This window comes from Nematolebias whitei, chromosome 19, assembly GCF_014905685.2.
Source record: "Nematolebias whitei isolate Nwh7 chromosome 19, NemWhi1, whole genome shotgun sequence".
NCBI classification, from domain to species: domain Eukaryota; kingdom Metazoa; phylum Chordata; class Actinopteri; order Cyprinodontiformes; family Rivulidae; genus Nematolebias; species Nematolebias whitei.
In genome coordinates, this window is record NC_056516.1 from 7,635,636 (window position 1) to 7,660,669 (window position 25,034).

A 25,034-nucleotide genomic window follows, 5' to 3' on the forward strand; every position below is an offset into this window, starting at 1 on the left:
ATCATACTGCTAACAGGACCACACTGCTAACAGGATCATGCTGCTAACAGGACCACACTGCTAACAGGATCATGCTGCTAACAGGACCACGCTGCTAACAGGATCATGCTGCTAACAGGACCACACTGCTAACAGGATCATGCTGCTAACAGGACCACGCTGCTAACAGGTCCACACTGCTAACAGGATCATGCTGCTAACAGGATCATGCTGCTAACAGGTCCACACTGCTTACAGGACAACACTGTTAACAGTTCCATGCTACTCGAGTGCTATCTAGCGGCTTAAAATGGTATTGTTCAATATTTTCAATGTCAGAATGATTGAAAACAGTCATATCGCAGCCAAAAACTGGTTTATACAATATGGGGAAAAAAATCCATAAATAAGTCACTTCGGTGTGTAAGTTGCAGGGCGAGTAAATTATGAAAAGAAACTGTGACTTATAGGCCGGAAAATATGGTAATATTAACTGTTGTCTCAGATTATTTTAGGATCCACCTGAGTCTAAATGTATTTGTAAAAATGATATACTCGTTGCACTCACGTCGATTTTGGAGGTTTTGGCAAAAGCTCCGACAGGATGAACGTGGTCGTAGAGGATGATGACGCCCACCATCACCCTCATGCAGAACAGCATGGTGTCTGTGTTGGTGAAGCGGCAGCGGTACTCCCTGAGACAGAGCCAGGACCAGAGGACAGGACTTTTACAGGACCCAACGTTTGTTACAAACAAAACAACTGGGCGAGATGTGATGTCAAGAGGAACTCAAGGTGATGGAACAAAACACAAACAAACAAAAAGAAGATTATAACTGAAGAGAATTAATTTAGTGAAAATTCAGCATGAATGCTCTGCGCTGAAGGAGTTTGTTGAAGAAGCTGAAGCTGAGTTGTTAAAGTTAAAAGAAGCAAAATGCTGACCAAAAGCCAGAATTAGTTAAATGTTAGCTAAAAGTAGGGAAAGGCTGTTTGCAGCTATACTCCCATGTCCCAGATGACTAGAACCTACACCAGTAACTGGAGCAAAAGGCTGGGCAAAAGCTAAAGTAGTTAAAGGGTAACTAAAAGCTAAAGTATCCAGACTAGCTAAAAGCAGCTAAACTCTAGCTACCAGGTTAAAGTAACAAAAAGCTCATTTAAAGCTAAATGTTACAATGAGCTACTTGAATGTATCTAAAGTCCTGCTGAAAACTAAAACAAAGTTACAAAAGTTTAAAGTTGTAGCTATTTTCTTGTAAACAAGCCGATCATTTTGAAACGAAAGGCTGAAATAGAGGCAGAACGGTGGCTCAGTTGGCTGTTGCCTCTCAGCTGGAAGGTCACTGGTTCAAATTCCAGCCGAGGGTCTTTCTGGGTGGAGTTCCGTGGGTTTTCTCCGGGTACTCCAGTTTCCTCCCACAGACCAAAAACATACATGTTAGACTGATTGGTAACTCTAAATTGTCCCTAGGTGAGAGACTGAATGGTTGTTTGTCTCATTTGTCTCTTTGTGTCCCTGTGATGGACTGGAGACCTGTCCAGGGTGTCTCTCGCCTCTCACACAGTAATAGATGGATATGGGCACCAGTGACCCGAAAATAAAGAAGTGGGTAGAGATGATGGATGGATGAATAGATGGATGGATAGATGGATGGATGGATGACTACAATAGCACAAAATATCCAGAAACAATGCACAAAAGCAAACAAGAAAACAAGTGCAAGTGCTGAATCAGCATTTACAGAGGCCTGGTGGTTTGAAATGAGGCTTCAGACACTCAGAGTGGAAAATGAGGGGAGGATGGAGCCGGGAAGCGTCCAGAACTCACGGAGTCTCCAGCATGACACGACACACGCAGGCCATGGTGCTCAGGCAGTCTGTGGTGTCCTCTATGGGCAGGGTCTTATTCTGGAGAAATACAGACCAGAGCGCACGTTTGAAGGGATGAAACGTTCTCACACTAGATGGAGACAGAGCCAAGTGAAGCTACAACATCTGGGCTTCTACAAACAAAGAGGCACCTCTGAAACAAACTTGGTGGTGGCATTACTCAGAGTTTTCAGCATCGGTGTGGCCTCGGCGTAGAATAGAGACATCCGATTGGCCATCTCGTTGTTCACCTCGTTCTCTGCGTCCAGCTGCAGAGGTCAGGAGAACAGGGATGTCACACAGCTGATAACACAAGTCACCCCATGAAGTCAGAGCTGCCACGCTTTGGTTCATCCAAACATCTAAAGAAACTCTGATCGAGACCTTTTGTTGCTACGAGGACACCAGCTCAACACGTCTGTTATTAATCATCGGGGATTGATTTACATAAAGCTTCTGACACAACTGATCGTTGATGCTCCACATAGGAACAATGTGGAATGAGGGCTGTAGAAAACGAGTCATTTAGGCAGTGATTTTCAAAGTGGGGGCCGCAGCCCCTGTGGGGGCAACAGAAAGCTGGAGAGAAGAAGAAGAAGAAAAAAAAGCTAAACTAAAAAATAATAATAATAATAATAAAAATTGCCCACTAGGGCAATCTGTATCTGTCATTTCCAGATAAACACGCTTGAGAGAAGTTAGATTTCTGTTCTTTGTTCTTCTGGTTTGTTGAAAAGTTGTTGTTTTCAGTGTGAATATAATTCAGTGTTTAAAACATGTTAGTTAATAACATTGTTATGCTCAGCAGCTGTAATAATTAATTGAATGTAGTGAATAAAAGTTAAAACATTCTACAAGTTGATGTTTCTTTACATATTTAGTAGCATGTTTTGTGGGTTTGCGAGGGGGGCCTCGGCCATAAGCTAATGCTGTTTGGGGGGCTATGGCATGGAAAAGTTTGGAAACACCTGTATTAAGGAGTTATTGGGAGGAGTTAACTGTTTAAATATTAATCCTGAATTAAATGGTGTTGAAAAAGAATGTATGGCTTTCTTAATAGATTTTTTCATGTGTCAAACAGGATCAAAATAAACGTATTCATTCTATTAAAGCAACATCACTTTCTACACATGAAGCACCCGGACCCCCCACCTGCTGATTGTTCAGCCTGTTCCTGCTGATGGTCCTCCTGTAGTAGCTGAAGTCATTCTGAATGGCTGGGTTCGTCATCTGCACGTTCACAGAAAATGGAGAGATTTGTGGTTTATCGACAACTAAACAGATGTTCTGTGTGGTAAAGGTCAGCGATGGAGGAGGGGGAGGACTAGAGCAGAAACGATTGCCGGCACCTTCAGTTCATCGAAGCTGAGGGTAAAATGAAGGATCTCGGCGAACTGCTTGGCCAGGGCCTGCTCCCGCTCTAGGTGCTGCATGGGGGCGTAGGGCGGGCTCGTCAGCGCCTCCAGCAGGCTGCGCAGGGCATTCTCTGCAAGGAGATCCACAGCAGGAATTTAACTACCAACACTAAAACAATAACTAACTAAAACATGTCAACAAACACATGTTCTATCTTCTCTAGACAGCTGTGCCCAAGTAATTACAGTTCATCTACCTTCAATACATGTACTCAGCTCAGCTTCACGGTTACACTCTGCCTCTCCAGACTCTCTTCCACCTGCTCAATACTCTCGCTACAGATCACAATGAGGTCTGCAAACACTGTGGTCCACAGGAGCTGATGCTTCAGATCAACCTGAAACTATATGGCTCAGAAAATTATTCTGCTGTGTCCACAGGTGTTTGCTGTAGATTTAACTCCACACCGCGAGAACCTGAGTGTCTCTGTGGAGTGCCCTTTACCGTACCGATCCCCTGTGCCGCTCGTTGGCCTTGAACCAAACTTTTGTGCTGCCTGTAACAAATCAGACCGGCTGGGTGTTGTAGAGATGCCTCAGCAGCAAAGCCTCCTGCGGCCCCATCCCTTCCTCTGCATTAAAGATGCATGAGGGCCTGCTATAAATACAGCAGTGAAGTGTTTAATCTAAGGGCCTGGGCAGAAACCCCAGTCTGTCTCCTGCTGTTTGTGCAGAGTGTACGGGTTCTTTGCTCACCCCTGATGCTTTAAAGTCGGATTCAATGAAGAAACATTGTGGCTGTTTAGTGTAAATGGGATCCATCAACTCTTTCCGGCCACCTTTAATCAAATAGCAAAGGTGGGCTACGTTGCAGGAACGAGGAGGGATGTTGTAGATATTTTTGAGGTGTTTCTCGTTGTGACGCTCCATCACCATCGATTACTAACAAGCCCTCACGTTTCTAGCAAGCCGAGAACACAATGTCCCTGAAATGGAGGTATTATTGGAAGGCAGAGCAGAGGCGGAAGCTGAACTCTGTTTCGCTCTCTCTCCGTTAGAACTGGACGGCCATGTACCACTGTTTCCGTAGCAACGGCTGCCTAGCTGCTGGGTCAGGATGCTGTAGAGATGCTCGAGAGGACACGGCAGCGTGAGGCGTTCATGTGCGTTTAAGAATGCATGTTGGACTGAAAAGGCAGAAAGATGATGATCTACTTCGCATTAACTGGTGGGGACTTGTTGTGGGCACAAAATTGTAAGCTACTCAGATTTGTGTGCAGAATAGATAAAGATAACAGTTATTTCACCTGCTTTCATCAGGTTTCTAATCTAACTCATACTCCTACAACCCAGTCACCTACAACAATGCATCATGTAGAACAACACAGATGGACTTGCTTCATTAACAGCTGATTTTTCACCCTCTCTCTGTGATCACTGTGTTATGTACTGAACACTGATCCGGGCTCACCCAGCCTCAGGGAGAACTCGTAGAACCTCTTCAGCTTGGCCACCAAGGGGCACACTGCATTCCAGGCCTTCTCCTGAAGAGCCAGGTCGCCTGGGTTCTGGATGGCCTGCAGGCAGGGGGCACAGGCAGATGTTACTTAAAATTCGTTTAAGAAGACCCCCACCCCATCCCATCTCCTCTCCTCCTCGATGTTGTATCTGAAACCAGTAAAGCTTTTTCACTTTTCTGCCCTTCAGGGTCTTTCACGGTGAAAGTGATGATTCAACGTTCAAATCGAACAGGATACAGATGGAAGCTGACAGATACAGAAGTGGAAACATTCCAGTTTGATGAGGAAGGATTTGTACAAGTACAGTAAAAAGCCTGAAATACTAAAATACTACTTGCACTTCCTCACTCTGGAACTCTGTGACATTTTTAAGCTAAATTTGTAAAAACTGACCAAACATTACACAATTTTCTTCAGGGGTCACCACAGCAACTAACACTTGAAGACTTGGAGATCGTTTTTACTCTGGATGTTCTTCCTGACTCAACCACAGACCACCGAGCTACCACAGCCCTCTGTGTGGAGCAGAGAGCTGCTGTCCAGGGCATCCAGAGGAGCAGATGGTGGGGGTTAAGGGCCTTGCTCAAGGGCCCAGCGTGGAGCACATTAGGGTGGAGGCAGGTGTGGGTGCTTCACCTATCTCACCCACATTTTGATGTTGTCGGGCCAGGGGATTGAACCGGCGACCTTCCGATCACAGGTTTGCCTTCTCTGACCTCTGCTCCACCACTCCCCCAACATTAGTAAACAACGCTCTACTAAAAATATGCATTCATTTATTTTAGACTTAATTTCTAGAAATATTTGTTATAAGTTTTTGTACTTGTACTTGTACTTGTACAGCCACAGTTTTTAGGCAAACAGAATTTCTGTTTTTACTGGAAGAGATGATTTAAATTTTATTTTTAAATAGCATGGATATTTTTAAGATGTGTTTCTTAGGGTTTGCTAAGCTGCTTCTTAAATAAACAGTTCATCCATTTTTGAAGATGGATCCTGTGAAATATTGATGAGCAGTTACTATCTTACCTGCTGTAGACAGTTCTTTGAACAATCTCAGTTTGAAGAAATAGTTTAATTCTGACTGAACTGACAAGCTACCATCCATCCATCCATCCATCCATCCATCCATCCATCCATCCATCCATCCATCCATCCATCCATCCATCCATCCATCCATCCATCCAATTATCTTTACCCGCTTCTTCCTTGTTGGTCTCTGATGCCCATATCCAGCAGTCACTGTGCAAGACAAGTCTCCAGTCCATCACAGAGACACATAGAGACAAATGAGACAAACAACCATTCACTCTCTCACCTACAGCCAATTCAGAGTTACCAATCAGTCTAACATGCATGTTTTTGGTCTGTGGGCGGAAACCCCACATGCACGGAGAGATCATGCAAACTCCACCTTGAAAGGATTCCAGCCAGGATTCAAACCAGCAGCCTTTTCACTGAGAGGTGACACCTCTACCAACTGAGCCACCGTGCCACCAACTTTTTAAACATTTACTCTATAGTGTTTTTATTTAAACAGTTATTCTCGTAAAAGTACATTATTCTTGCTGGAAGTGCTGCAGCTAGCTGCTATTTATGTTAACAAACTACCACAGAGGTATCCTGATGCATGCTCAATAATCCAGGTAGAAAAATCTAAAAAAGTTAAATACCACAGAGGTCTTTTAGCAGTTCAGGTGAACTCTATTTTAAAGATGTTTACGTTGCCATCAAGTGTTAATAACCTGGCTAATCTATGTTTATTTACCAGCTTGATTGGTAGCAAAGGTTAGTGCTATCATCACTTTGGGCACAGCCTTAGAGTACTTACAACAGAAGTACTAGAATATCTCTGCTGGAATAACCACTGAATGAAACTGGCTGTAATATAAAGGGTTATAATGAAATAAACTTCATACGAACTGCTGTGGTGGCGCAACTGGTAGAGCTGCTGCCTCTTAGCGAGCAGGTCCTTGGTTCAAACCCCGGTCCAGGGGCCCTTCTGGGTGGAGTTTGCATGTTCTCTCCGTGCATGCGTGGGTTTTCTCCGGGTGCTCCAGTTTCCTCCCACAGACCAAAAACATGCATGTTAGGCTGATTGGTAACTCTAAATTGTCCCTAGGTGAGAGTGAGAGAGTGAATGGTTGTTTGTCTCGTTTGTCTCTATGTGGCCCTGTGATGGACTGGAGACCTGTCCAGGGTGTACCCCGCCCCTCGCCCAGTGATTGCTGGACATGGGCACCGGCGACCCCCGTGACCCAAAATGGAATAAGCGGGTAAAGATAATGGATGGATGAACTGCTGTGAACATTTAAAGACTGAAGTTGGCAGCAAACCACTTTGGTCATCAGCTGAGTTCAGGTTAGTCATTAGCTTGTCAGTTCTGTCAGAATTAAACTCTATTTAAACTGAGGTTGATCAATAAGTTGTCTGAAACAGGTGAGGTAAAAAAATCCTAACATTTCCACAGAAGCCCTCTTCAAACTGGCTTAACTATTTTTTTAATAGAAGTGGAAGCACGGCCCTGCAGATGCTAAAGTCTGACCCGTAGTTGTATTATTAGTTAGACCCTCAACAGAAACATTCATTCTGAAAATATATGAACTCAAGCGATCACGTGTTGTTAAGCAAAAGCTAAATATGTCCATGGAGACGTGCGCTTTTCTGAATGTTCAAGCCCCTTCATGCTCCTCACTTCTCGTATCTCCTGCCCCGCGCCGTTATAGGACTGCAGCTCTGCCAGGATCCCGTGGGCCTCCTCCAGCACGGCACTGACCTGGTTCCACACGGCGGTCTCTGCCTCTGTGGGCTGGGCATCTGAGAGAGGACCGGGGGGGGGGGGGGGGGGGGGGGGGGTCAGAGTGGGACATGAGGTGCAAGAAAAGATGCAAGTGATGCACGAGAAAAAAAACAGATTAAATGAGGAAGAGAAGGTGGCGTTATGGCAGGACAGGTTCAAAACCTCAGCTCAGGCGTTACGTCCAAATCATGACTGCAACTGTAAGAGTCTGAGGTTAAAACCTGTCCGGTTAAATAGTGAATCAGGTTAAACTTAGAGGTGGACACTAGAGTCACGCTCTGTCACACAGTGAGGTTTGATCACAAACTGAGAGAAAAGAACAAGCCCGTTAGTTTTCAGCAGGCCGACAACATGGCTGACTGAGATTTAAACAGGGCTGTCCCATCACATCCAGGTAATAGTCTTATCCATCTTTTCTTTATCACTTCTCCATCCCCTCCACTCGTGCAGACACTGGCCTTGAGACTTCATCGTAAAAAACGTTAATGAACTATAGGTTTGCATTCTTTCAAATAGCGTTAGGCCTTTATTTTTGCTCTGATTTAGTGCGCGTTGATGTTTTTAGATGATCCTTCGTGCTCATTTGTCTCTGTGTGCTGATGTGGCGTGCTGCGTGCGTTCAGGTGTTTGATTAACACGTTTCAGAACGCGTTCTCCCGAGTCACGGTCGTGTTTGGTTTTCTTGTGACTCAGGTGTGAAGTGAGTGTGGGAGTGTTCCCGGGCAGCTCTTTATCTGCAGCAGCGCCACTGATTATTTTGGCACCCTGAGGTGCTGTCGCCCTTCAGAGTGGTAGTAATCGTAGGAGATTTTGCTGTCCTGTGTGTGAAACTGGCTGCTCTATTAAGCAGCGCAAACTCTGCTATTTTTGTAACATCTCTTTTAATCTTCTGCTGAACAACAAATAATGTAAACTAGGTGATAATCACAGGAGGAGGGTGTGAAACTAGAGAAATGACATTTTCTGTGATAATTCAGAATGAACTCTGAGTGGTAAAACAGTAGCTAAAACCTAAACAGCAAAATGCTAGCTAATAGATAAAAGTAGCCTAACACTATCTTGATGCTTAAAGAAAAGCAAACTTAGCAAAAGGCTGTAAAAGCATCAAAATTCAAGCTAGAAGCAAAAAGCAGCAAAAGGCTAAAAATGCAAAAAAAAAAAAAAAAAATACTAGAAGCTAAAAGTAGTAAAAGACCAATTAAAAGCTGCAGGTCTAACTGTTATTAATAGCTAAAAGTTGCAAAATGCTAGCTAACTAATAAAACAGTAAAGCACTACCTAAAAGAGAAAACCTTTAAAATGCGAGCTAAAAGCTACAAGAAAAGGCCATATGATATAAAAGGATCAAATATTCTAGCTAGCAGCTAAAAGGAGCAAAAGGCTAACTCGAATTATAAAAAAAGTTAACTTCTAGGTAGTCTTTTTACAATTTGAGTTCCTGAACGGTGAAGGGCTAGTTAAAAATTGACAGCATTGAAATCCATAGTGAATGAAATAAAAATTTTGGGTGTCGTTATTGATGAGAATTAAGCTGACATGGAAATCTCATGTAAATTACTTAAGAATAAAAACAGCAAAATCAATTGCATTACTGTGTAAAGTAAAAGAGTTTCTGAATGACAAAGCTTTGTATATATTGTTGAATGTAATGATTGTTCCATTTTAATATACGTTATTGAAGTTTGGGGAAAAGCATGCAAAACAATTACAAATCCTATTTGTATTTTACAAAAAAAAAAAGCTATAAGAATTAGTAGGAAGTGCCCAACAAATACATTATTTCATCAGTTGAAATGATTAAAATGTTATGATTTGGTTGAATATAGTATTTTACATGTCATGTATAAAGCTCGTAATAAAATATATTACCCCACAGATACAATTAAAACTTTAAAAACGTGAGTCATTATAACCTTAAGAGAATGGAAATGTTTGTAAAACCTCTATTAAGCGTTGAATTCAGGGAACAGGATTGTGGAATTGTATTGATATCACCATAAAAATTTATAAAACAATTTATATATTTAAAAAGATGATTAAGTTAAAGTTGTTGGGAAGGTATGGAATACCATGTGAAGAATGACTGATGTTTCTTGTTTTCAATTTGGAGATTGTTCAAGTGTAGGTTGTTTTGTTTGTAACTATTTTATATAATTTTAAATAAGGAACAGATATTATAAGATTTTTCTTCTTCTTTGCACCCTTTTCATTCAATGTTTTATTTTCTTTTTGATGAATTTGTTTTGTTTATTTTAAATGAATGAATTAAAAAAACAATAGAAGGTTAGCTAATACCTGTTTTAACCAGGAGCTCTGCTAGCTCCATCCTGGTCTGTCTGGAACCGAGCTCCTGCAGAGCTGGTGACTACTCATAAAATTTTGCAGTAGTTACTGTACAGTACATATACGTACTGTATGTTGTTCAAATTACATAGATTTAAGAGTTTAGGACATTGCAAAAGCGTGGGAAAGGTTTATGAATCCTTAAAATATATAGAAATACTAAAATAAATGTAGCATTCCGACAAAGTCCATCACGGTTTTTCACCTATCGTGGGGGTGTGGGACATAACCTCCGTGATAATCTGTGCCTCCACGATGTTGACCTTCAACCAGAGGTTAAAAGCTTGTTAGGAAATTGTTTGTCTCCAAACCCAGTGTGTTATTTTTCACCACTTTTATTGTCTGTCCAAACAGGTCTCACCTGCAAATGAGTCTTTGAGGCTCAATGGGACTTATCTGTTTAAATAAAGGTTGAATGAATGAATGAATGAATGAATGAATGAATGAATGAATGAATGAAGAATCGAGGGACTACTGCATGGGCAGCACGGTGATGCAACTGGTAGAGCTGCTGCCTCTCAGCGAGCAGGTCCCTGGTTCAAACCCCGGTCCAGGGGCCTTTCTGGGTGGAGTTTGCATGTTCTCTCCGTGCATGCGTGGGTTTTCTCCGGGTGCGCCGGTTTCCTCCCACAGACCAAAAACATGCATGTTAGGCTGATTGGTAACTCTAAATTGTCCCTAGGTGTGAGTGAGAGAGTGAATGTTTGTTTGTCTCGTTTGTCTCTATGTGTCCCTGTGATGGACTTGCGACCTGTCCAGGGTGTACCCCGTCCTTCACACAGTGATTGCTGGACATGGGCACCAGTGACCCCTGTGACCCAAAATGGAACAAACGGGTAAAGATAATGGATGGATGGATGGGACTACTGCATAGCAACACAAGCCGTGAGTTGAAGTCTGCTTATTTTAGAGAGTCTCCACTCTACAGTTATTTTGGAAAACTGCAACACAATTGGAAAATATGTCCTCAGTTTTGTCATTTTCTCTTGTAGTAGATGATACTGTAGTCATGGGCAAAGAACGAATATCATAGGTAATATTTTTAATGTGCATTTTGCAGTTTCTGGTGGTGTTCCAGTATCCACATTGACTAGCTTGAGCTCTTCAGCTTGGAACTTAGGGAAATTGTAAATCGTCCTGTGTCTTCTCTGACTCTTTCCAGATTCAACCTGGCTTATGTTCCCTTTTGCAAAAATGTTGTTTTCACTTAGTCACGGAGAACAAGGTCAGGAGGGATTTATAATCTCTAGACCCTAAAAAGCCTGCTGGGCTGGACAAGCTACCTCTATTATTTTATAAGTTTGCGTCTCTGTTCATTGCGGCACTAGTATTTTTAACCTTTCCTTCTTTGCTGAAATTCTTGCTGAGTGGAAGGCTGCTACTGTTCGTCTTCTTTTTAAGGGTGGGAATCATGCCAGTGTTATCTGTTACTCTATAAACCTTTCTATTCTATCTTGTGTGTCAAAAGTTTTTGAAAAACTGGTGAAGAAGCAGCTAACACAATATTTGAAGTGTTCTAATATTTTGTCCAGCGCCCAGTCTGTTCAAGGCATGGTTGTATTGCGGCTGCTCTGAAAGTTCTCAATAATATAGCATCTGCACTGGACTCTAAACTGTATTGTGCAGCAATATTCATTGATTTAGCCAAAGCTTTTGACTCAGATGATCATTCCATCTTATTGAAACAACTTGACCCTATTAGAATTTTGGGACAGCCACTAACATGGTTCCATAATTACCTTTTAAATAGGTCGCAGCAAGTGAAGGTTGATTCTCATACTTCACAGTTTCTTCCGGTTATTTCAGGTGTACCGCAAGGCTCCATTCGTAGTCCATCTCCATCAACAGAGAGACCAAACTCTTGACTGAGTTCATTAACAAGAACTTTGATATTTATGAGTAAACAAAACCCCTTCCTACCACATTTTCTAAATTACCCTTCCTAAATTATTTTCCTTGACGTCTCTCCTTGCATCTTCCTTCCACCAGAGCTGTGAGCAAAGGAGGCGAAACGTGAGAAAAGAGAAGGGGGATAACCTTCAAAGTATAACAACTTGTGTTAAACTTTTTTTTACTACTGTTAACTTGTGATATTTTCCTCCAGATGAATTTATTAGGTGCAGATGAGATGCTCTCCCCTCAAATGTTGCAGAGTACATGAAACATTTCTGCAGAGGCTGCTACTGCATCTCTTTACCTGCCTTCTTTTAGTCCTCGCCACTGCAGAAACACTGTTTCAGCAGAATAGCATAACAGCGCGCCCAGTCATTTATTGTATATGAGAAAAGCAAAGTTGCTCTGCGATTCTGTAAAGACGTCACAGCTGCCTCGTGCAGCACTGTAGGCTGAGAATGCAGCAGTTGTTCTGATGCAAACGAGGGTCAAAGGGGAACCTTGGTAGAAAACGCAATACGTTAGGCTGTACTCTTATTGTGTCTTCAAACTATTAAAAACTGGGCTCGTTGCAAAAATATACAAACAGTTAAATGTCATTAGTCAGACTGTTATACTGTTTTTGAGACAGTATCATCTCTCTTCTCATCTTCCTCTAGGTGACATCGCCCAAAAGCAGATTTGTAAAAATTTGAGCCATTCCTTTTAAATGATAGTTCAGATCTACTGATGGAGTTCTGTGACAATATTATGAATAATCTGTCTGTTGTAGATAGCTCTTTGAACAACCTAAGTTTGGAGAAGTAGTTTCATTTTGACTGGATTCATGAGCCAAAGACTGGTCCAACAGAGAGCAGAACCAAAGTGGATCAAAAGAACTTCAACTTAAAAAAAATATATTACTTTATGCAAACATTTCTATTAAACCTTTACACCACAATGCATTTCGCATAACCCTAGAAATAATAATATAATATTTCTGACCGACAAGCCTCAGACAGCTAGCTGTAGCCATAAGCGCTAGCTGCTGTAGCTGCTTCTCATAAAGATAACCAGTATTTAATGTAAATAACCGTCATGTGAAACTGACAATGATCTAAAAATTAACCAGTTTGCATGAGCTGCTAAGAAGTTTTTTCATTGGAGACAAAAAAAAGCCCCTTTGTCTTGGCCTCACTCAGGTTAGCCATTAGCTTATCTGGTCAGAATGACATTTTATTTATTTATTTATTTATTTATTTATTTATTTATTTATTTATTTATTTATTTACTGAACTCACTACAACAGTTAAAATATTAAAGGTTCATCACCTTTTCACAAAACACCGCATCAAACTATTTTAAGGCTTTTTTTAAAACTTCAGTTAGTGGATTATGTGCCATCTCAATCTGCTGTTTGTTTATTTATTTTTTGATTGATTGATTGATTGATTGATTGTTAAAGAAATCCAAACATGGCATTCTGCTTCTTCCATTGTTAAAAATCAACGCCACAACACCCCATTTTACAGACGCTGACATGATGTAGTGTTTTTGGAACCAGACTCTGTGCACTCAGTCAGGATGGTGCCCTCTGGTGGCTGAGTTCTGTCCCTGCACTCCCTGGTGTCTCATTCTTATAATTTATCCTTATATGTGTCACCTGCGTGTCCTGTCCAGGTGTTTGTGATGGTGTCTCGTTTAGTCTGTGTATATAAGTCTGGGTCTTTGTGTTATTCGTTGTCTGGACATCGTCTGGTGAGATCTCCTGAGTCCCTGTGTTTCTTGGTGTTTCTACGTGCTTCTGGGACAAAGTTTTGCTGTTTATTTTGTATCTTTAAAGTGTTTCTTATTTTACAACCTGGTTTCCAAATCCTGCCTGTACGATTGAGTTCTGCTCTAAAACCACTGCTTATGACACTAGGCCTGTGGGGCTTTTCCTGTTTCTCTAATTACGGCTAACCACTTTGGGAAAACAAGTCTTTGAACATACAGCAGCAAGGTAAAAACTTAAGAATCAATGAAGGTGAACACGTGAAAAAAATTATCTGAGGGCTATTTTTATTTATTCATTTTATTTATTTATTTAAATATTATATATTTTATATTATTTATTGTCTGTCCAAACAGGTCTCACTTGTAAATGAGTCTTCGAGGCTCAGTGTGACTTATCTGTTCAAATAAAGGTTGAATGAAAAAAAATTACCAAAGACCCATTTGTTTAAATGGAGGGGGCGGGACTTAAAACTTGTACTGGAACGAGTCTATGGGAAGGTGGGTGTCAGGGGATTTTCGGTCAAGGTTTACAGATGTTTTATCACTAGTAGTGTTAACTTTTGAGTTACCAGAGAGTTCTTTTCTCTCTCAGGAGAAGAGCTTATTTGATCTTGCATGTACAGCTGGGAGGCCGAGGTCATCAGGCCTATGAGATCTGATAAGCACATATATAAAAACCAACCTCACACAGTGCCCAGTGCAGATTCTTGTGACTGGGCTTCATAATGTAGAACTTGTATATGGAGTATACCCACAAGAAAACCTTAAGATTTTCAGTATACCCACTTAAAAGTGCCCAGTGATACATGACACATCATTAGACACGTGTCACTGATACACTAAACGTAACAATCTATCTGTATGGAACGCTTGTTTATTACATTCACTTATCCAGCAAATTATTGTATAATTAATACTTCTGTACTTACTACTTAATACTTGGACATGTTTTGCTTTGATGCTGTTTTACAAATGTTATAACATGTTTTTTCAATACAAAGCCAACTGTTGTACAACGTTTGTAGTTCATTTGTTCAAATATAAGCATTAGAGAAATTTGGAAATGTTCAATATGCTTAAAAATCTAAATAAATTGATGATTACATTGTACTAACCAGTATACTTTGGTTTCTAAGTACAGTATACAGACTGGCCGCGGTAAAGTTAGTTTTACGTTGGACATTCACGCTCCGTGGCTTCAGCGGTGTCCAACATAAAACTAACTTTACCGCGGTATACCCACTACAAAAATGTAGACTACACCACTTGTGTAACCTGTTGTGAAAGTCTGCCCTTGCAATTAAAACCAGTTAAAATATCTTCTCGTGTCCTCGAGTGTGGCTTCTTGGAGTAAGTAAGATAAATAGAGGATAATTTTATCCAGCAGTGGGCTCATTTTGACTTCAGCTTTCACATTCCTGTTGCATTTCTAGTGTCATACGATGGATGATTTAAACCAACAATCAACCTTAGACGTGCATGTTGTCTCCTGAGAGGTGACCCGACTCAACCCAAACCTGGATCTGTGTGACAGAGGCGACGGTGTCCCAAACCTTAGAGGGAGAGAGCTCACAGTTGACAGAGGTGGCGTGGGGAGGGGACTCTAAAGCTGTCATTCCTGAGTCTGACTCACTGCATTTGCTTTTGAAGCAGTGAATCACATGCATGATAAGGGGGGGTGGGGGGGGGGGCTGTTTGACAGCTCGACGTCACATGTCAGCAGCGAGCTCTCCCACACAGGAAACCAGCTGTTGGAGGGGAAAAGTGACAGGAAATGTAGGGTTACAGTGCAAAATACCTACATCTTAACATTTTATTTTGATCAATCCTAAAATCTTCCCTGTATAATTAGTTTTTTTAATTTATTTATTTATTTAAGGCAATGAGAGCAGAAATCATTTTAACACTAAGGATAAATTTGAAAAAGTTAGGATGGATTTCTTTTACACTGCAAAGTTCAAAAGGGGAAGCAAAGGGGGAGAAGGGATCACATTCACAGGTCTTTTGTCGCAGCCATTCTGTTTTTCCTTCATTTTATTTCCTTCACTCACACCGAACACACAGAGAGGTCAAACTTAGGGAGCAATGTGACGATGATGAAGATGGGTACAGGCGATGATAGACTTTTTAGACATCGTGAATTTAACAACAAAAACCCACGCAGGACTGACATTTGCTGTTTATTTCTTAACATTTTTTGCAGCTGTGTCGATCAAAGCTTATTGTCGTCACTTTGCAACATCATCAATGAGCTTTTGTTTGTCTGTGTCTAATAAAACGTGGCTTGTGTGTGAATAGGATCCTTTAGAAAGGCGACTTGCAAATGTCAGTCCTGGATAAGAGAAGACGAGGGTAAAAAGGGTGGGAGGAAGAAGAATTGAGTAGAGAAACGAGTTAAACCAGGACACAACAAGATGATCAGCTGATATGGATGGAGTGATTCAAACAAAGGAGAGGCAACAAAGAGAAAGGTATAACTTAAAAAAAAGAAGCTGATGGTCTCACGTTCAAAGTCAAGGAAAACTATTGGGCCATGCTCAAGTTCGGCGCAAGCCAGCACTTTCAGGAGGTTTCCCATGAGCCCCCTGGAACAGAGAGAGGGGACAAGTCTGTGGGTGATGAGGGGATGGGTGCCGGGTTGTGCGCACACGGGTGTATGAATGTGTGTGTGCATGTGAGCTTCAGGTGTGTGTTTGGTGTGCGAGAAAGAAGGCAGTTTGGGTGTGAGACGGGATGAGAGAGCGGTCGTTGGAATGGCATGGTTGGAGTAAGACATGGCAACACTGACACGTCTGACGGCGTCTTCCCCCCACTCTCATTGATCCTATAGAGGTGGTCTCTGAGGAGAAATATCTCCAGTGGTGGTGCTGAGGTTTCAACGTAAAACATGACAGAAATGTTCAAAAATAAGGTTTCAATGAAACAAAAAGAAACTAATAACTAAAAAGTTATAAATCTCAACGCTTTAAGCAACTGCTTCATTTCAGTGGCTATCTGCGAGAAATGGAAGCAGAAATTAAAATAATCGTTTGACCATTATGAAGTACTCGATGTAAAAGGTATGAATGATTAATATTTTCCCTGTTGTAAATAGCTTCTTGAAAGGCCTCAGTTTGAAAAACAGGGTTTAAGCGAAGGGCTAGTCCAAATCAGCTACGATGAAAGTGGATTGATGCTGTCTTACAACAACTTTAGTCACTAAGATTTTAAAAGAATGTGAACCTTTATGCTGCTGTCTCTTCTTCTTCTGACTTTTCACTCCTCAGGGTCTCCACAGCGAGTCATCCTCCTCCATCTACCTCCATGTCCTCACTCCAACTACCTCCATGTCCTCTCTAAATGCATCCATACATCTCCTCTTTGTCTTTTTCCTGGCAGCTGCATTTCTAACATCCTTCTACCAATATACCCACTGTCCCTCCTCTGGACATGTCCAAATCACTGTCCCTCCTCTGGACATGTCCAAACCATTGTCCCTCCTCTGGACATGTCCAAACCATCTCAGTCTGGTGTCTCTAACTTTATCTCCCAGTTGTTCAACCTGTGCTGTACCTCTGATGATCTCATTCCTAATCTTATTCATCCTTGTCACTCCTAAGGAGAACCTCAACATCTTCATTTCTGCCACTTCCAGTTCTGTCTCCAGACCATACAACATGTAAACTTTTCCTTTGACCTTTGCTGACACCCTTTTGTCACAAATCACTCCTGAAACTTTTCTCCATCCTGTCTGGACTCTCTTCTTCACCTCTTTACCACACTCCCCATTTTCCTGGACATTGGACCCCCAGTACTTGAAGTCCTGCACCTTTGTGACCTCTGCTCCTTGTAGCCTCACTGTTCCACCTCCTCCCTCTCATTCACACACATGTACTCTGTCTTACTACGGTTGACTTTCATTCCTCTTCTTTCAAGTGCATACTTCCACCTCTCCAAGTTCTCTTCCACCTTTTCCCTGTTCTCACCACAGATCACAATGTCATCTGCAAACATCATAGTCCACGGGGATTCCTGCCTGACCTCATCTGTTAGTCAGTCCATCACCAGAGCAAACAAGAAGGGGCTCAGAGCCGATCCTTGATGCACTCCCACCTCCACCTTGAAGCTATCTGTCACTCCTACAGCACATCTCACCACTGTCCTGCTGTCTTCATACATGTCCTGTACCTGTCTAACATACTTCTCTGCCACTCCAGATTTCCTCATGCAAAACCACATCTCCTCCCTCAGCACTCTGTCAGATGCTTTTTCTAAATCCACAAAGACACAATAGAGTCAGTTGCTGTCAATCTCACATTTCACTGTATTTAAACTGAATTCTGAGTGAAAAGCATCTGCAACACTGTAAATATTTGGAGATTAAAGTTGGTTTAAGCCCATATCAGTCCATTTCGATCTCAGCTGCGTTTGGACTAGCCATTAGCTTGTTAGCTCTGATGGATGTAAACCAGTTTGTCTAGTTTAGATTGTCCAAGAAGCTACCCACTATTGGTAAACTATTAAATATTTATCCCTTTTACAAAGAAATTCACATCAAAATGACTAAAACATTCCTTTAAATCAGATTATTTTTAAAAAGGCAGTCAGGTGATTTTATACAGCTTAAATTTAATCCTAAAGAACGAGCAAGTTACATGATAGTCCAGTACAGATATTACGTTTTTGAGTCCTAGTACTTTGTGTACTTGGCGTATTTGTAGCATCATGAGTTAGAGAGTGGGGTTAAAGAGCGTCTGGTGATGACATACGACACCCTCAACAATGCTCCATCACACCATCAACAACTCAGCATCTCGCCCCTCTGACCCGACCCCGCGACCTCTCACCGCACACCTCGGCCTCACACTCACAATACAAGCACACAAAAAGCACACACCCGGGCACTCACTTACTTTCAAAGTCCAGGAAAAAATGCGGACAGTTCTCTAAATCCTTGCCAAGGACCTTAATGAGGTTCCCCATGGCTGGCGACCTGGACGGGAGGAAACAGTAAAATGCATACAGTACCAGAACCTGGCAGCCCACTGACAAACACACAACAGGTACATGGAGGACACAGCAGGTTGTGACTGTTTTTATTCTTGTTTGGCCCATCTGCTTTACTCTAACGGTCCCGTCTTCCTGTTTGGGCATCACGTCCAGAGCCAAGTCAGACATTCCAGCCGTAAGTGACGCTGATCGCAGCTTGAATCAGATCCGCAGCGTACGCTGGATCCAATTAGACGGCCCAAATCCAGCTCTGAATCATTTAGCTCACTCCCTGGGACTCACCAGAGCTGGACTGGGGGTATAATCCATTTACATTACTATAGTAATCTAATAAAATGCTACTTCTATGCACCGACCGCCCTGCTGTAATTCTTTTAAAAAAAAAATTTTTTGTCTATACGTGCTTTTTATATCCTCAAAGATGCCAGAGCTGCGTTAAACCACCGGCATGTAACAAACTGAAACCCCTGTATCAAAACTGATAACACTTTTTTAAAGCTTAAAAAACAGGATGCATCTGTAGCATGGCATATAGTGTTCATAAAGACAGGTCAATGGACAGTAAAGGTCTCATGGTGTAGACTGGTTTGTGAACAGCAGTCAGAAGGATGCAAGCATTCAGACAGACTGCATCTAAAAATCTGTCCAAGCAGTCTCCAACAACCACAGCTCAGAGAAACTACCTTAAAGCAGCGTTTTAATGCGGGGTACTTTGAAAAGATTATGAACAGTTAATATCTTACCTGTTGTAGATAGTGTCAGGGAAAATTATGTAAAGGTCATGGATGTTGTCACTAATGTTAGATTAATGTAACATTAATTAACATTAATGTAGAACCATGTGTGTATCGGAGCTTCTATTTACACATTTTCCGTATCATAAACTACTGTCATGGATCTGGTCAGCTGGACTTTCAACACAATTGATACATTTTCTTTCAACCAAGCAACAGGATCCTGGAGAACCCTCACGCCCTGCTGAGACGCACGCGGCAGGATATGTCATGGATCCATGGGGGGGTTTGGAAGTTGATGTGCCTTTCTGTATTGTCTCAGAAGGATGCTGAAGGTGTTTATATCACTGGAATCATGATAGCAGAGTGTCAGCATTTTGGCACCAGCAGATACCTATGTTATCGCCTATTGAAGAAGATGGTGGCAGCAGTTTTGGCCATGGCAAAGCTGCCGACCTTGTGTAAAGGTTCGCTTCGTGCTTTGAGCACTCAAAATCAGCTGTTTTACGAGCTAAACTTTAAGATGGAAGCGATTTGTGAGAATCGCAGGCCACCTGCAGCTTCTGGGACTCACCAGCATGTTGGACACGACCTTGGAGGGAGCTAATAAGCAGGGACCAGTGGAATGCCCACAAATCTGGCCATTTTGGATCATCAAAATTACGAGCAGACCTCAAGGCTGACGAGAAACAACAGCCTGCCTGAAAAAAAAAATCAACAACTGTGGCTTATCTGAATCTGACTACCCTGTTCGGCCTCGAAGCAGGCCGACTTATCAAATTTCTCCTGGGATATGTGTAAACTAAGAAGGCTCTGTCTATCGCAACCCCACCACCCCGAGAACTTCTGTGAATGCTTATCAGAGCTGTACCGGCTGACACCAACATCTTATCAGGACTATGGTGCTATCTGGAAGTGCTTCATGGACAAATCTCACCGTCTTGTCGTCAAATGCTCATGTTATGTGTCTATAAATGTTCTTGCTGGTAGAGTTTTTTGATGTCTTAAATCATGTCCTGGTAGGTGTGAAGAGATCTTTTTTGTAACACCACTATCCTCTCTTCATGGCCTTTTCCGCTTTTAGAATAAGGGGCCACGCTCTTAGGAGCAGCAGCAACGTGCACTCTGCCCATCTTTCAGATGACTGTAAGAACATAATATCACTCTGTACTTTGGTACAATGATAATAAAGATTATTCTGATTCTGATTCTGAGTTAGAGTGGTTTTGTCTGAACAGAGAGGAGCCTGTGCACCTGATAACCTCCAAGGCCTCTAAGCTGGAAAGCAGAGGGTGTTTGACCTTGTCTCTGCCTGATAAACATTACAACAGACACTTCTTTATACTGTCCGTGGGCAGACCATACGACCGGAGCTTCCATGTAACATCTGTGTAAGCCTGTGTGTTAACTCTGCCCCACCCTGCAAGGAGTAAACTGGGTTGAAAAATCTTCTCGTCCTCAGTGTGGCTTATTTGAGTAAAGAGATGATGGATTAAATTATCCAACAGATAGCTCTCTGAACAACTTCAGTTTGCAGAAACAGACTTTCGTTTCGTTCACGAGCTAACAGCTAGCCTGCGTGAAGTTTAGCCTAAAGTGGGTGGCTGTCATCTTAAAACTACTTCAGTCTCCAATCTTTACAGCAGTCGCTGATTTATAAACTTTTACACCACTGTCAGTTTTACATTGCATGGCTGTGTCCATAGATTTCTCTGGTTCATGCTCTAATACGGACAGCAGCAGTTAGCTGTGTCTCTTCATGTGCAGCCTGGAGCAGTTCCAGCAGAATATCATAGTATTTTTCTCGATTAACAGTGTGAAAAGGTTCATAAAACAGAAGCTACATGGCTACGACAGGTAAGACATTAACTGCTCTTAACATTTTATCTGAACCCCACCTCACAAGACCTGAACTATCTCTTTAAGGTGCCAACCAGCAGGTGGGCTAACACAAACGAGTGCAATAATAAATACCGACTTCCAGCTGTGCCTTCGTCTGTGATTATTTCCTCTTTTTTGATGCCAGGAGAACTATCAGAAGATCATCTAACAAGTTTTGCTTCCTCTGCTGTCTTCATGTGGGGCGATGTTTGCACACAGCTGGGGGGCTTTCAGTTTGTCCTCCAAAAAAACGGCACAGGAATGATTCACAGCATGCTTACAGCACGCCACCGTGCACGAGACAGAACAAAGCTCAGACTTGTTGCAGGTCCTCGGTAAGAATGAGAGCAGCAGGGAGGTCCAGGTGGATGGAGTCGCTGAGCTGCCTGACACTTTCCTTTGTCGTGATCAGGACCACAGCTGCTGCTCCTTCTACTGTCCATCATGCTGAGTCACCTCTGTAATCCAGCCCAAACATGCAAAACACACCCTCAACGTTCACACCACCTGTTCCAAACCAGCTTCATGAATACATGAATCATAGATTCTCGTTCTTCAGCCTGACAAGGTGATCTCAAAGGAGAAGTCGAGCTTCCTACGATAAACTGACGCATCAGAAAGCGCCGGTGTCGGCGTGTGTGAAAGTGAAAAGTGAGCAGCATGAGGTCCATCGTGAGAGCGGAGCTCGGCTGGTGGTTGCTAGGATACCGTTGGCCTGGTGATGCTGCCTGCTCATCTTTGCTGAAGACAGAGGAGAGAGGCATCCAGCCTGTGCACACACCGAGCTGGATCACCTCAAACATGACGATACAAAGTCAAGGTTTAAGATGAGGAACCTGTAAAACCTTCAGGCTCTGTTCTTACCCTCTGCTGTGCTGAGGCTGGTGCTTCTTCTGCTATCGATTTATCTTCCTGCTGTCTTCCTCCTGTTTCTGAACACCTCTGCAGTGAGTAAATCCCAGGTTGTCCCAGCTGAGACTGACTCTCTCTGCTTCTCTAGAGATCGAGACAAACTTCTGCTCCGGCTCTTTCTCCCTCTGTCTCGGAGCGTAACGTCTGTCCACTTCACACTTCTCTTTTTCTGGCATCTATTTAAAAACCTGTGGTTTTCTCTGTTTGCTCTGGCCTAGATGCTGCATGTTTAAAAAAAAACTCGGTGATACTATGCTGGGGTGATGCAACTGCTGCACATGTTTTTACATTTTTGTCTTTTCTTTTGTTGTTTATTTACAGAAAAACAACTCCTTTTCTCTTCAATTTTCTGACATCAGAATGGGTTCCTCAAAAATATCCCCTGCAGCTTTCCTTTCTGCCTCGCTTCTCCATTTCACCACTCGGCAGTACTTCCCCAGCTCCTTTGGCGTTATCTTGTCAAAGCACATCTCTGTCATGATGATGCTCCGTCTCGTTTTCGTCCCTCTGGTGCAGAGACAGTACGATGAGGCCGTGCATTCACACACTCTCATTCACCATCTGTACTTAAGCCAGAGCAGAACATTGTTTGAACACTGTGGCATGATGGGAATTAGGAAGTATGTATGCTGGTCATTGGTTGCAGTTTCTACATGCAAAAAATGTACACAGTGTGTGCGAAAGTGGAGCAAAGAGCTTCTGTTATGCAACTGCATTACAAACACAGCTCTAATCTGTAGTCGGGCACAGGAGACCAGGACCAGGAGCTCCTTGAGTCCTAATAAAGACACAGATTGGTGACCACATGGGCCTGAGAACTGGACTGGGAGCCAAGCTGCTGAGCCAAGTCTCCCTGAAAGATTCTCCTTGTTGCAGTCCAGAAACCACTTCAGTGTGAATTTACTCAGCACAGAAATAACACATCTTAACATCTATTAACTCACCAGTAATCCCATTTAAACCTCTTCTGCCTCCTGCGAGTCTGACCACAACATAACTGTAATATTTAGGGGTTCAAATCAAACCATTTATACTGAGAAGGCAGAAATAAACTGCACTCTTGTAGTGGTTGTCTAACGTTCTGACTCCCATTTGGTGCCATCCATCTGTTTTTCTTTCCCCAACACCCCCATGGTCTCTCATAGATAACTTTATTTTTCAGGTTTATTCCGATGCCCGTCTTTTACTCCTACCTTCTTTATGTGAGTTTATTTTCCACTGGATCACTTCACTGCATCAAACAGGGCTTGTCAGCTCCTCACGCTGGTCACAGCATCAGCACCCAACACCTGGCAACGACACAGACAAAATATAACAAATGTAACATTTGTGTAATCAAGGTTAAATTCAACTATGTGGAGCGATGCTTTAATTCTGAACTGTAACCCACATTACATTTTACCACTATTTCTGCCAAGTCACTGATTTATTACTGTTTTTTTAACCATTATTTTGCTAACAGACTGAGTCTTTGTCAGTAGTTCAGAATCAGAATCAGCTTTACTGTCATTGCACCGAAGCACAATGAAATTGCATTTTCAGTACAGCCCATCCAAGAGAACAACATAAACAACAACTGACATGGGGGAACGGAGGTGACTGGGGCCACCGCCTCGGGAGGTACAGCCTTATTTTCAGGTAAGGAAAAAGAAACACGAGGTGGAGGGTAGGTGTAAAAAAAAAAAAATCAAATCTCGCACTGTGTCCTATGGGACACAGTATTAGAGTTACAAAAAAAAGACCTCAGTGCAACATGAAGAGCACATAAATAGACATAATACATATGCGTGTGGAGTGGGTAGGGAGTGGGGGTCTCAGCACGGCCGTCAGGTGAGCGACGCAGCCCTTTGGTGCCTTCGCATTTCCTAGGTTGCTGCACCAGGGGAGGCAATGAGGGAGGCCAACGAAGGCATGAGTTTGTGGGGAAGTCGTAGCACAGCACAATCCAGAGCCCAGAGCCATAGTCCTGATAAGTGGTATTTGTTTATCAGCCAGCTTGGTTGAGCTCTGACACTGTTCCACGTCCTTGGGAAAGAGAGGGGGTGAGGAGGGGGCAGTGTGTCTTGTTTCCACAACATCCAAGGAGAAATTGAGATAGTCAGCCTTCCAAGGCCAGAGCCAGGTTCAGATTTCATATTGTTTTGGGTCAGGCCGAGCTCTTTGATTTCCGCGTCTGCCTTTTACAGTCTCACTTGTACATCTCACGGTGACTCCAAACAGCTAAATTATGAGTACTTACGCCAAAGTCGGGCTTACAACTTCTCCAAGATCTATTCCTTCCTACCATCCGTGAACACTGCCAGAAGTCTCACAGTCCTGCCTGCTCAACTCTGATACAGGTCCACAGATAGTTCGCACAGAGTCTGAGTGTTGCCAAGCCCGGCACACACATTCCAGACAGCTTAAACAGCTGCTGATGTTTCCAAATTTGTCGATAATCCAGATTTCCACTGACTCCAAAAAGCAGAATCCAGTTATCATAAATCCAGTTATGTTTCAGAGATAAGAGGGTTCTCCTTCACCCTGGGGCGGCTGTGGCTGAGTGGTTAGAGCAGTCGTCCTCCAATGTGAGAGTTGGGGGTTTGAATCCACCAGCAGTCACATGCTGAAGTGTCCCTGGGCAAGACACTGAACCCCTCATAGCCTCTGATGTGTGTCCCATCAGTGTATGAATGTGATCTAAATCACTGATTAGTCTCATTAGAATGATTTGTTCAATTAGCTTTGTAGAGATCTAGTGTAGTATGAATGGGTAAATGAGGACACAGATTGTAGTGTAAAGCGCTTTGAGTATCTTGAAATAAGATATAAAGGCACTATATCCATTTACCATTCCATCACCCTGTCTTCTTGTTGAGAAAATTTGATCAATTGCGTTGAGAAACCAGCTGAACAAATCCTTAGTTCACAATCCAGAAGGTATGCAAAAATGGGCTCTGAAAAAAGGTTTACCAGACAAAGAGCAAAGCAGGGATGGAGTAGAGGATGAAGCATCTGCTTT

General features: G+C 42.5%; 1 protein-coding gene across 3 annotated transcripts in view; it reads right to left on the reverse strand.

The window, feature by feature from the left end:
* Positions 1-25,034, reverse strand: part of fam49al (family with sequence similarity 49 member A, like) — a 53,570-nt gene that overhangs the window by 2,486 nt on the left and 26,050 nt on the right. The window contains exons 2-10 of one of the 3 annotated variants that reach the window (XM_037693491.1): positions 23,227-23,322; positions 18,410-18,489; positions 7,422-7,543; positions 4,678-4,783; positions 3,201-3,337; positions 3,004-3,081; positions 2,004-2,120; positions 1,811-1,890; positions 548-674 (exon numbers count right to left, since the gene is read on the reverse strand). In XM_037693491.1, coding sequence (XP_037549419.1) covers positions 548-674; positions 1,811-1,890; positions 2,004-2,120; positions 3,004-3,081; positions 3,201-3,337; positions 4,678-4,783; positions 7,422-7,543; positions 18,410-18,479 — 837 coding nt within the window. In that variant the 5' untranslated portion in view covers positions 18,480-18,489; positions 23,227-23,322. Of the gene's footprint in view, positions 1-547; positions 675-1,810; positions 1,891-2,003; positions 2,121-3,003; positions 3,082-3,200; positions 3,338-4,677; positions 4,784-7,421; positions 7,544-16,022; positions 16,131-18,409; positions 18,490-23,226; positions 23,323-25,034 lie in introns of those variants that run through there. The other 2 variants (XM_037693492.1, XM_037693490.1) reach the window with 2 other exon arrangements.